This window comes from Thecamonas trahens, assembly GCF_000142905.1.
Source record: "Thecamonas trahens ATCC 50062 unplaced genomic scaffold supercont1.18, whole genome shotgun sequence".
Classification (NCBI taxonomy): Eukaryota; order Apusomonadida; family Apusomonadidae; genus Thecamonas; species Thecamonas trahens.
In genome coordinates this window covers 236,250-247,247 of record NW_013657662.1, presented here as the reverse complement: position 1 = coordinate 247,247, position 10,998 = coordinate 236,250, and the positions used below count along the sequence as shown (strand labels likewise).

The 10,998-nt window shown below is 65.5% G+C and overlaps 6 protein-coding genes across 6 annotated transcripts in view; 3 read left to right on the top strand and 3 right to left on the bottom strand.

Annotated features, from left to right (window-relative positions):
• AMSG_04437 (cysteine-rich protein H) overlaps positions 1 to 2,283 on the top strand; it is a 2,524-nt gene extending 241 nt beyond the window's left edge. Inside the window, exon 2 of the mRNA XM_013903323.1 lies at positions 178 to 2,283. Within this exon, the coding sequence (XP_013758777.1) occupies positions 178 to 1,050 (873 nt within the window). The 3' untranslated portion in view covers positions 1,051 to 2,283. The remainder of the gene's footprint in view (positions 1 to 177) is intronic.
• Positions 1,086 to 2,484, bottom strand: AMSG_04436 (ATP-dependent RNA helicase eIF4A). Its single transcript, XM_013903322.1, has one exon. The coding sequence runs from the start codon at positions 2,258 to 2,260 to the stop codon at positions 1,127 to 1,129; it is 1,134 nt and encodes a 377-aa protein (XP_013758776.1). The 5' UTR covers positions 2,261 to 2,484; the 3' UTR covers positions 1,086 to 1,126.
• Positions 2,485 to 3,002: 518 nt separating this feature from the next.
• On the top strand, positions 3,003 to 3,732 carry AMSG_04435 (DNA-directed RNA polymerase subunit). The gene is made up of 3 exons (XM_013903321.1): positions 3,003 to 3,036; positions 3,186 to 3,326; positions 3,435 to 3,732. The coding sequence occupies exons 1-3, from the start codon at positions 3,017 to 3,019 to the stop codon at positions 3,619 to 3,621; spliced, it is 348 nt and encodes a 115-aa protein (XP_013758775.1). The 5' UTR covers positions 3,003 to 3,016; the 3' UTR covers positions 3,622 to 3,732.
• On the bottom strand, positions 3,607 to 5,012 carry AMSG_04434 (acyl-Coenzyme A dehydrogenase; the record flags this gene model as incomplete). The annotated part of the gene is made up of 1 exon (XM_013903320.1): positions 3,607 to 5,012. One exon carries the CDS (start codon positions 5,010 to 5,012, stop codon positions 3,735 to 3,737), a length of 1,278 nt encoding a protein of 425 aa, XP_013758774.1. The 3' UTR covers positions 3,607 to 3,734.
• A 366-nt stretch (positions 5,013 to 5,378) lies between these two features.
• Positions 5,379 to 6,973, top strand: AMSG_04433 (uncharacterized protein). The gene is made up of 2 exons (XM_013903319.1): positions 5,379 to 5,491; positions 5,595 to 6,973. The coding sequence occupies exons 1-2, from the start codon at positions 5,441 to 5,443 to the stop codon at positions 6,372 to 6,374; spliced, it is 831 nt and encodes a 276-aa protein (XP_013758773.1). The 5' UTR covers positions 5,379 to 5,440; the 3' UTR covers positions 6,375 to 6,973.
• Positions 6,974 to 6,983: 10 nt separating this feature from the next.
• On the bottom strand, positions 6,984 to 10,665 carry AMSG_04432 (uncharacterized protein; the record flags this gene model as incomplete). Its single annotated transcript, XM_013903318.1, has 2 exons — positions 10,391 to 10,665; positions 6,984 to 10,361 (listed from the first exon to the last, which is right to left on the bottom strand). Exons 1-2 carry the CDS (start codon positions 10,649 to 10,651, stop codon positions 6,984 to 6,986), a joined length of 3,639 nt encoding a protein of 1,212 aa, XP_013758772.1. The 5' UTR covers positions 10,652 to 10,665.
• Between the last annotated feature and the right edge of the window lie 333 nt (positions 10,666 to 10,998).

The window sequence follows — 10,998 nt, the reverse complement described above, 5'->3', positions numbered from 1 at the left end:
CCCACTTGTCAACAAGCTCCCCAACTCCCCACTCTGTCCGTCCCCCTCCCCTCCCCTCCCACCCCTCCCCCCACCCCCCCTCCCCTCCCCCCCCCCCCCCCCCCCCGCCCACCTTGGCGCGTCAATCTCCATCATCCTCTCCCTCACCACGCCCTCCCCATGCCCTCCTGAACACAGTTCGACCAGTCACACATCCTCGACACATCTGATCTGCTGGAAGAGCTCGAGAACAAGTGTGGTGGACAGGATGGTGAGGCGTGCAACAACCTCGGGGTGCGGTACCTGCTGGGCAAGGACGTGGCGGTGAACAAGGAGAAGGCGGTCGAGTACTTCCGTCGGGCTTGCGATGCCTCGCTGCCCGATGGGTGCTACCATCTGGGCCTGACCCAGTACCATGGTTCAGGCACTCCGGTCTCCATGCCTGATGCACTTGCCTCGTTTGAGAAGGCGTGCAACCTCGGCGAGGGCGGCTCGTGCAACAACCTCGGCATCATGTATCAGACCGGCTCGGGCGTGGAGAAGGACGCCGATGCCGCCGCAGACTTTTTCGCAAAGTCATGCTCGCTCGACGACGCCACCGGCTGCCTCAATGCCGCCCGCACCGCCGCCGTCGTCAAGGAGACCGCAGACATGGTCAAGTTCCTGCAAAAGGGCTGCAACCTCGAGTCCATCGCAGCCTGCTTCTCGCTCGGCTCGGCCTACCTGCACGGGACCGGCGTGGAGAAGGACAACCTGCGGGCGACAGCCATGTTTGGCAAGGCCTGCCGCCTCGGCTCGGCCGACGGCTGCTTCCTCCTCGGCGTCTCACACTTTACCGGCAACGGCGTCGCGCTCGACAAGGCCAAGGGCGCCAAGTACTACCGCATCGCCTGTGAGAAGGGCTCGTCTCAGGGCTGCATCGCCTTTGCCGAGTGCCTCATGCACGCCGAGGGCGTGCCGGCCAACCCGGCCGCTGCGCAGCACATCTACCAGCGCGGCGTCGCGCTCAAGCGCCAGGAGGACGCCGCCAAGGCTGCCCGCGGCGGCGCGCCTCCGCCATCGTCGCAGTAAGCAGGTACTTGCTGCCGGCTCTGCCTCGCCTCAGGTGATGTGTGAAGTTCTTTGTTGCTGTTGTCTCGCCTCTCCCCTACCTGGCAAAGACGGTGTCGAGCGCCGCCGGAAGCGGGTGGATAGTTGTGGCGTAGAAGGCCTCGATGTCGCGGACCTCACGGGTGTCTGCCGGCTGCACGAATGAGATGGCGACGCCCTTGCGGCCGAAGCGGCCGCCACGGCCGATGCGGTGGACATAGTTCTCACGGTTGTTGCGGGTCATGTCGTAGTTGATGACGAGCGAGACCGACTGGACGTCAATACCGCGGGCGAGGAGGTCGGTGGCGAGCAGGATCCGCGCCGCGCCGGTGGAAAAGGCCGCCAGGATGTCGCGCCGCTCCTCGAGTGGCATCTCCGAGTGGACGTACGCCACGGTATGGTCCTCGGCGTCGAGGGCAGCCGCCAGCGCCTCAACCCCATGGCGGGTGTTGCAGAAGATGACCGTCTGCGAGACCGAGATGGTGGCGTAGAGGTCAAGCAGTGTAGAGAGCTTGTGCTCCTGCCGTTCAACCATGACGTAGTACTGGTCGATTCCCTCAAGAGTCACCTCGTCGCGCTCGAGCAGAATCCGCACCGGGCTGCGCAGCATCTTGTCGGCGATGGCGAGCACGCCATCATCGAGGGTGGCCGAGACAAGCGCAATCGTAGCCGCGTCCGAAAGCTGGCGCACCACCTCGTACATGGCCTCGACAAAGCCCATCGAGAGCATCTCGTCGGCCTCGTCGAGCACCAGCCGGTTGATGGCCGAGAGGTCGAGCTCGCCGGCGCCGGCCAGGTCGAGCACCCGCCCGGGCGTCCCCACCACTACCCCTGGCCGCTTCCGCCGCAGCTCGCTGATGTTGTCCCACCGCCTCAAGCCGCCGATGCACGTCGTCACCCCCACGTCGAGGTAGGAGCCGAGGTCCTCGACCACACCCGCGCTCTGAAGCGCCAGCTCGCGCGTCGGCTCTAGAATCAGCAGGCGCGGCATGCCGTCGCTCACCGTTCCCGTGTTGACCATCTGCTGCAGCGCGCCGATGACAAACGTCGCCGTCTTGCCGGTCCCACTCTGCGACTGCGCCACAATGTCACGGCCCTTGGCAATGGGCACAATTCCCAGCGTCTGGATCCGCGACGGGTTCTCGTAGCCATACGCATACAGCCCGTGGAGGATCTCGTCGGCGAGCCCCATGTCGTCAAAAGTCTCGTACTCCTTGGTCAACTCCCCGGCCACCCCGCCGCCGCCGCGCACTGGTCGTATCCATCGCTGCCTGCCGTCGCGATGCTCTCTGTCGTCGTAATCTTGCTATCCGTGTTCATGTTGTTGTTGTTTGGGTTCTTGTGTGTGGCAAACGTTGTAGATGCCGCCTCGCCGCCGCATGGCCGGTTTTGTTGGCACCGCCGACGCCACCGCCGAGCCGCGCTCGGTCGGCTGCCGTGCCATGTTCGTCGCCGAGCCGGGCTCCTCTCGGCCCTCGTCCTGACCATCTGCACCAAGCACCGCAATTCCAAGAGCAATTGGGTGGAAACCAAATGCAGGCCATGCTTATGGGTTTAAATCGGTGATGCTCACCCATGCGTTGCGGTTGGTGGACCAATGCATATACCTTGGGCGCGCCTGGGACAATTCCATTTTGCTGATCAAGCAAACGCGCACCGGTTGCCACAGATTTCTGCAAGGGTGCGGTGACTAATCCAGGCTCGGTGACCAGTTTCTCTTCACCCTCACGCCACCTTCCGATAGGGACGACTCGAGGGTAAAGGCATGGCAGGCAGACCGAAATTGTGGTCTCTGTCGGTGGTAGCCGTGCCCAAAGCCACCACCCGATCACCCAGCCACCACCACCCGATCACCCCGCCACCCAGCCACCCCCGCTGGCGACACCTCCCCTATCCAGCCCGCACACGACTCGTCTTGGCGACCGAGGCCCCGCCCCCCCCCCCGCCCATGGAGTTCTGTGTCGAGTGGTATGCCCCTTCCCCCTCCCTTTCTCCCTTCTCCTTCCCCCTCCTCCCCTCCTTCCCCCCCTCCCCCTCCCTCCCTCCCTCCCCTCCCCTCCCTGCTGCCGTCGCCACGAGTCGCACTCACCACTCCCTTCCCCCCTCTCCTCCTACAGCAACAACCTTCTGCACCCAAAGTGCTCGCAGGACAATGACGGACAGTTTGTGCTCAACCTCGAGTGCATGACCTGTGACTTTGTGGGCCCTGCTTCGTCCATGAAGGTCTTCACCCGCAAGGTCGTCCGCCGCGCCGAGGAGTACGTCCTCCCCCCCTCCCCCTCCCCTCCCCCCCCCCCCCTACCCCCCTCCTGCCCCCTCCCCCTCCCTCCCTCGCTGCCAACTCACCCTCCCTCCGTTCTCTGCAGTACCGCAAGCCAGATCACAGACGAGGTCATCAGCGACCCGACCCTGCCGCGGTCGTTCCAGACAAAGTGCGCCTCGTGCGGCGGCGAGGAGGCTGTCTTCTTCCAGAGTCACATCAAGACCGGCGATACCATGACGCTGTTCTTTGTCTGCTGCAACGAAGAGTGCAAGAACCGCTGGACCATGTGAGTCTTACGCTGAAGAGGCCGTGCAAAATCAAGCCCGAGAGGCGGGAGTGGACAAGAGTGGACGGGCACGGACGTGAGAGACAGTGTGTGTGTAAAAGAGTAGCACGGACAGGTCTAGATGGTGCGAGCAATGAGCTCCTTCATCATCTCGTTGGTGCCGGCGTAGATGGGCTGGACACGGGCATCACGGTATGCCTTGCAAATCGGGTACTCCTCCATGAACCCGGCGCCGCCGTGCATCTGGACGCCAACGTCGACGACCTCGTTCTGCAGGTCAGTGGCCCAGTACTTGGCCATCGAGGCCATCTGCGAGGTGAAGCGGCCCTGGGCGTGGAGCTCGAGGCACGAGTCGACAAAGGTGCGACCGATGACCACGTTGGTCTTGACCTCGGCGAGGCGGTGGGCGAGGGCCTGGAATCGCTTGATCTGCTGGCCAAAGGCCTTGCGCTCGTTGACAAACGCGCGGGTCCATTCGTAGGCGGCCTCGGCGGCGGCAATGCCGGCGCCAGCCACAATCAGCCGCTCCTGCGGGAGTTCGGTCATGAGGTGGTAAAAGCCGCCGCCTTCCTGGCCGAGCATGTGTTCCTTCTTTGACACGAGCACGTCCTCGAACACGAGCTCGGACGTGTCCTGCGCATGGAGGCCCATCTTCTTGAGCTTGCGCCCGCGCGAGAAGCCCTTCATCCCATCCTCGACAACAAACAGGGTGAGTCCACCGCCGCGCTTGTCCGGCTGCCCGGTCCGAGTGACCACGATGACCGTGTCGGCGAGGGCGCCGTTAGTGATGTACGTCTTGGAGCCCGAGATCTTGAACGTGTCGTCGTCAACCTGCACGGCCTTGGTCGCCACGCCCTGCAAGTCCGACCCGGTGTTGGGCTCAGTCATGGCGATGGCGCCGATAGCCTCGCCGGTGATCATCGGCGGGACGTACTTGGCCTTCTGCTCGGCCGTCCCGTAGTGGACCAGATACGGCAGCACAATGTCCGAGTGCAGCGCAAAGCCCGGGCCGGAGCAGTTCGAGTAGCTCTGCTCCTCCCACACCACTGCAGAGTACCGAATGTCGGCGCCCACTCCGCCCTCGGCCTCGGGCACCCCCACCCCGAGCAGCCCAGCCTCGCCCGCCGCCGTCCACAGCTCGCGCGGCACTTGCCCTGCCGCCTCCCACTCGTCGTGGAACGGCGCCACCTGATCCTGGAAGAACGCACGCACCCCGCGCCGGTACTCGTCATGCTCCGCAGACAGGATCCGCCGAGTTCCGATCTGCATCAGACTCTCGGCATCGGCAGGTTCGATCCGCTCCTCGCCGGCCTCCTCGCGCAAGCCAGCCGAGGTGCTCAGCGCCTGCCGCTGGCCGACCACGCCTCCACCCGCAACAGCTGCCCTGCCAGCCATGGCGGCGGACCGAACCGCCGTACGCACACAAGCCACAGACATCATCATCAAAGGTACTTTGTAAAAAAAGGAGGAGGGGAAGGGGGGAGGAGTATGCTGCCGCCACAGCCCGACCCAGTAGAGGGGGAGGGCAGTGTGTGGTTGGTGTCACCGAAGGAAGTGCCACCGCCACCAACCGTGGCCGTCTGGCTGCCCCGGCTGGCTGGCTGCCCCGGCTGGCTGGCTGCCCCAGCTGGCTGGCTGCCCCGGCTGGCTGCCGTCGCCGGCACGCCCTGTCGACAAACCGTTGGCGGTGGTGGCCCCCCGCTGCAGGCACAGCCGAGACTGGACGACCCGACCGCCACCCCACTCCCCCCCCTACCCCCCCCCCCTTCCTCCCCACCTATACCTACACCTCACCACGGCCACCCCTTTGGCCTTCACTCACCATGGCCCAGCGCATGACCAAGGAGGAGGAGGCCGAGCTGGAGCGCCTCGAGGTACGCACCGCCCACTCCCGCTCTCCCCCCCTCCCCCCCACCCCACCCCCCCACCCCTCCACCCCCCAACGCCTCACCCTCCCCTCCTCCTCCCCATCCACAGGCCCTCGGTGCAGCGCGTAAAGCCGGGCAGAAGGCGTATGCGCAGAAAAAGTACGAGGGCGCGTCGCAGCACTTCTCGACCGCCATCGAGCTGCAGAGCGGCGACTTTAAGCTCCACTCAATGCGCTCGCTCTGCTTTCTCAAGCTTCGCAAGTTCCAGCTGTGCGTGGGCGATGCTCAGATCATGATCAATTTGAAGCGGAAGAACCCGGCTGGTTACCATCGCAAAGGCCTTTGCCATCTGCAGCTCCGCGAGTACGCGCTAGCCTATCGCACCTTTCAGGACGGCTTGCTCCTCAATCCGGGCGCGCCCGCACTCGTCAAGGGTCAGCGCGATGCTGTCGCCGCCCTGCGCTCCGGCAAAGTCACTCAGCTGACCTCCACTGCCCTGCTCTTCTCGTACTATGGACCTGACGGCAATGTCGAGCGCGGCGACCGCAAACGCGTCCATCTCGACGCCGCCGCCCTCGCGGCCGAGGTCGGCGGTGAGAGTGAGCCCGGTGCAGGTCCGGTCGACGTGTCGGCCGAAGCTGAGCTGGCGTCATACTCGTGCGACATGTCGCGGATGGTCGGCGCCCTCCGCGACCGCCGCATTGAGGTCTTTGGCCACCATGCCACCCGCATCGGCGGCGGCTCGCCGGAAGAGCTCGCCCGCTACATCCGCAACTTTTCGACGTCGATCCGGTCCACTCGCACTACATCGTGTACTACACCGGCCGCGCCCAAGTGGGAACCGGCGACTGGGCTGTCTCCTCACCGCGCTTCTCCTTTGCCGACATGATGGCGGCCTGGCAACTCTCGGCCGCGTGCGCCGCCGGCTCCCGCCTCGTCATTATTGCCGACTGCTCACACTCGGGCGCCTGGGCCGATGAGCTCGCTGACAATCCGGCGTACGCACAACTCTCCAATGTCGCCGTCCAAGCGTCTGCGCTCGCCTCGCAGGCCGCCGGCGCTACCATCGCCGGCGGCGAGTTTACCCAGACCTGGCTCGACGGCCTCTCGCTCAACGTCAATCGCCGCATCGTCTCGGTCGGCACCGCGCCCACCCCCTCCACGGCCTCGCGGCCGTCCAGCATGGCTCGTACGCTGAGAACGAGGCATCGCGGCCGGCCATCCTGATTGCGCCCTGGCTCCCACAGCTCAACAGCCTCCTTGCTCTGGTTCAAACTCCGCTCGCCTACGCAAAGTGGGCAATGCGCGACGAGGTCGTCATCCACTGCGGCCGCCGTATGCACCTGCTCAACGTTGCCGCGGCACGCCACATCTCCACCATCCACGAGCTGGAGGTTGACGAGCTCGATGGCTCGCACGCACCGGCGCCCGAGTGTCGAGTCTCATAGGCCAGCTCTTTGTTCATTCGTAACACGCCTTCTCTGCCTTGATATTGCGCTCAAAAGCCAAACTCTTCCAAGTCGAGTCCGCCTTGCCCTTCCCCCACCTGCAGCGGCTTGGCCTCCTCCTCTTTGGCCACAACCGCTTCTGATATGAGCTGGGCGTCCTTGCGGGGCACCTCCAGCTCGTGGTCCACCTCCTTGGCCGGTGTTGGAGACGGCTCTGTCGACGGCGGGGACTTTTCGGCCGCAGCCGCGCAGTCAGAGCCGCCCGCGTCGAGGGCGTCACCGACACTCCCCGAGCCACCCGAGCCGCTTGGCGGCCGCCGCGCCTTGAGAGCAGCCACCTGCTCGAGGACTTGCGACGGGGGACGGCGCGGCTTGGAAGGCGGCGGCGACGGCTTGGGCGGTGGGATGGCCCGCGAAGGCGCTCCACCGAGCGTAGTCGACCGCGTCCGGAACCGCCCACCGCGAGCGACAAGCGGGAGGACCCGCGGCTTGGACGAGCCGGGACCCGAGTGTGCGCCTGCATCGACATCTTCGTCATCGTCATCGTCGTCGTCGTCGTCGTCGTCATTGTCATCGTCGACGGTGCTTGGCACTGAAGCTTCACTCTCGCTTGCAGCTTGCTCACCCGAGCCGGCCGAGCCGGCCGAGCCCGACGAGCCCGTCGAGAGCGGCTTGGGCGGCGGTCCTGGCGGCGTTCCGGGCAGCGGGCGCGAGCCCGGCGCTGACCGCATGGTGACCCTCCGACGCTTGCCTGGCTGCCGCGACGGCAGCGCCGGCGGCGGTCCTTCGCTACCGCCCACCTCTGGCGTGACGACGACGGGAGCAGGGACCCGCTCCGCTGAGCTCCGCGGCGACGACGGCGGAGAGCACGCCGGCGAGGCGTCCGGCGACGACAGTAGGTCCTCCGACGTGGTCCCGGTGTTTGACGAGAGGTCAACTGAGACCCGCTTGACAGCCGCGTGCTTGCCATCGTCACCGCCGCTGGGCGCAACCGCCAGGTGGTCGAGCTTGGCCTCGGGCGAATTGGCCTGAGAGATGGCCTTGGCCAGGACCTCGCACCAAATGTCATAGTCACGCTGCGAGTATGCCATAAACTGGAACATGCGCTCAAAAACAGGGTTAGAGAGCGTGATGAGGTGCTTCTTCGACAAAATAGCCGTCTCGAGGGTGGTGTTGCGTAGCGGGATCGACCACAGCGGCGACTTGGACGACTCATTGCGAAAGTAGGTGAGATAGTTGCTGTGCTGGACAAAAAACCGCCGGTTCCAGCCAAACATCTTGGTGAACGACTTGGAGACCTTGCCCTTGCGCTTGCCCAGCCAGCCCGAGCACCGCACGTCAAGCAGGTTCTGCGGGGAGCACGTCGAGACAAATTTCAACAGCTGCCGCTCCGCCACAGTGTTGACCGGCCCAGCCACCCGGAACGAACGCTTCTCAGTCTCCGACTCGAGCTCGAACTCGGTGGTCTGCGGAACAACGGCAGGCTGATCCAGCGTCAGCGCCGGCCGATTCGGCCGCGCCGCCACCGTTGACGATCGCTTAGTCCCGGCCCGCATCTGCCGCGAGTTGGCCATCCGCGCCGGCGACTCGTCGCGGTCGGTGCCCGACGAGTCGGCCGGTGACGGCGGGGCTGAGCCGTGCGCCGGCGATGACGGCTCCAGGCTCGGCGAAAACTGCGGCATTCGCACAATCGTCGCCGACCGCCGCCGCGACTCGGAGCCGCTGAGCGGCGGCGTCGCCGAGCTGCTCATGTTGAGCGTCAGTACCGACGGCGGGACAGAGTCCACCGACGCATCTGATGCGTCCATGAGCATGTTCATGGCGTCGTTGAGCTCGTCGTCGATCGAGACATTGCTGGCTGCAGCTGCAAGGAACGCCTTTTCCTCCTTGAGCTTGGCCGGAAGCAGCCGAAGGCAGGTCTTCTTCGACCGATGAATGGTATGACCCTTGACCGTTGTCTCGTCGCCGTTGAGCAGCTTGTTGCACACCCAGCACATGCCCTCCGGCACGCAAAACGGCGAGCCGGTCGAGTCGACACCAGTCGGTGGAGCGTTCGACGATGCCATGGCCACCGCGAGTGCCGCCGCCGTCGACTCGCCTGCGGTCTCCGAGGCACTCAGCTCGCCTGACGGATGCGAGGTTAGGCTCGTCGTGCTGTGGCTCTGGTTCTGGTTCGCCAGCGCCCCTGCCAGCGGCGACGGATTCTCCTCCTCGGCACGCTGACGGAGGTAGTAGTAGTGATCGGCGATGGTCTTCTCGTAGTCCATGACCACTTCCTGGCGGGCGAGGAACATCTCATGCTGGGCCTGGATGGTGAGCACAGTCTCGGCAAACTGCTGGCCGAGGTTCTCGACCGTCTGGCGATAGGTCTCGATCTCGGTGGTCATGACCACCTGTTGCTCGCGGAGCTTGTCGACCGAGTCCTCGAGCATCTTGACTCGGTCGCGGAGGTAGTCGTTTTCGGCGCGGAGGACCCGCTTCTCGCGCTTGAAAAGACGGAAGGCAAACAGTTGCTTTCCGCGCATCATCTTTGAGTGCTGCGATGAAATGCGCGAGACGGCCTGGTGGAGCTCAGCCACCTCATCCTGCACGTCGCGCATGTTGTGCCGTATCCGGTGCCGATGCACCGTGCCCGATGAGGTCGACGACGAGCTCTCGTACGAGTCGTCGACAGCAAAGGCCTGCGACGGCGCCGCCGCCCCGATTGGGAGGAGATCCGGAACATGCGTCGCCGTCTGCCGCAGCAGTTTGGGCTTGCGAAGCTTGGTGAACGCCTCGCCCGACGTCGACGTCAGCGGGCGGTCATCGGAGACGCCCTGGAACCTACCGACGCCGCCGCGCTTCCGCCGCTTGGCCTTCTTCTTCTTCTTCTTGGCCTTGCCGGCCGACGCTGCGGTTGTAGCGCGCTGGCGCGCAAGCTGGGCTGCCGCAGCGTTTGCGTCGGCTACCGCTTCTGGGTCTGCGAGGCCGACGTCGGCCGCGGCGTCGTCGACATCGCTGTCGTCGACCTCGACGTGGCTGTGTGCAGAGTACTGTGCGTTGATGAATGAGATGACGTCGGGGCGGCGCTCGGCAAAGGTGCTAGCCCGCGGCGAAGGCGTGGCGTCGTCGTCGGCTGTCCCGCCGAGCGTTTTCTTGAGCACCACTGACCGCTCGCCCTCGGGCGTGCCAACCAGCGCGGCAGCAAGTGCATACGACTCTGGCGAGGTAAACCGCGCCCCAATGTCCGCCTGAGCCGCGTCGGACGGCGGCGCGCTAGCGCCTGTTTCACCCTTGGCCGGCGAGTGCACACCCAGCGAGGCAGTACGGGCGGGCGGCACGACGGGCGCGTCAGCACGATCAGAGCCGGGCGAGGCCCCGGGCGGCAAAGGTGACGAGGCAGGCGTCAACACCGCGGCAGAGTCGTTCTTCGGGCTGGTGACCGGCGGCTTTTCCGGCGGGGGGCTGTAGCTGTGACGGCTCCTGCTGCAGGCGGCGGTGGGCGCGGCGGCGGGAGCTTGCCCTCTCCAGGGTTGCCAGGTCGTGACGACGCGTGCGACGACGATCGAGCCGTGGCGAGCGGCTTGGGCCTTGTAGTAGGCTTAGGGCCAACAGGAGGCGGCTTTGGGCCGGCCGCCTTGGGAGGCACGGGCTTGGAGGTATGCGAGCCTCGACGCGGACCCTGTCCAACACCCATGGCTGCTCCCGGTACCTTGGACGGCAGGGGTGGCGCCGACATGAGATTTTTTCTCGCCGGCGTCAGGTGGCCACTCGGCTCGTTCTTGCGTGGCTGCCGCTTTTTTTGCCGTTGGCCGCACGCGTGGACTCGCCGTGGACTCCACGCCTACCCTCTGCCGGAACGACCTCCTTCTCCTCCTGCTTCTGGACTGCAGGTTGGCTCGAGGGTGGCCACAAAATAAGTACCTGGCTGTGATGTAGGCCTTCCCCTTCCCCGCTGAGTGGATCGCGAACAGAGGCCGGTTGGCTGCCCGCCCGCGCGCACATGTGACAGAGCGAGGGGATGATGGGAAGCCGGAACACATCCACCATCACCATGTCGGACCAAGACCACCATCACCACGTCGG

What these genes read in the sequence shown, in the direction of transcription:
- AMSG_04435 (XM_013903321.1), top strand. Translation starts at nt 3,017, where the DNA reads ATGGAGTTCTGTGTCGAGTG. An exon ending in ATGGAGTTCTGTGTCGAGTG is followed by an intron (nt 3,037 to 3,185) that starts GTATGCCCCTTC and finishes CTCCTCCTACAG; the next exon opens with CAACAACCTTCTGCACCCAA. An exon ending in GTCGTCCGCCGCGCCGAGGA is followed by an intron (nt 3,327 to 3,434) that starts GTACGTCCTCCC and finishes CGTTCTCTGCAG; the next exon opens with TACCGCAAGCCAGATCACAG.
- AMSG_04436 (XM_013903322.1), bottom strand. Translation starts at nt 2,260, where the DNA reads ATGGGGCTCGCCGACGAGATCCTCCACGGGCTGTATGCGTATGGCTAC.
- AMSG_04433 (XM_013903319.1), top strand. Translation starts at nt 5,441, where the DNA reads ATGGCCCAGCGCATGACCAAGGAGGAGGAGGCCGAGCTGGAGCGCCTC. An exon ending in CCGAGCTGGAGCGCCTCGAG is followed by an intron (nt 5,492 to 5,594) that starts GTACGCACCGCC and finishes CCCCATCCACAG; the next exon opens with GCCCTCGGTGCAGCGCGTAA.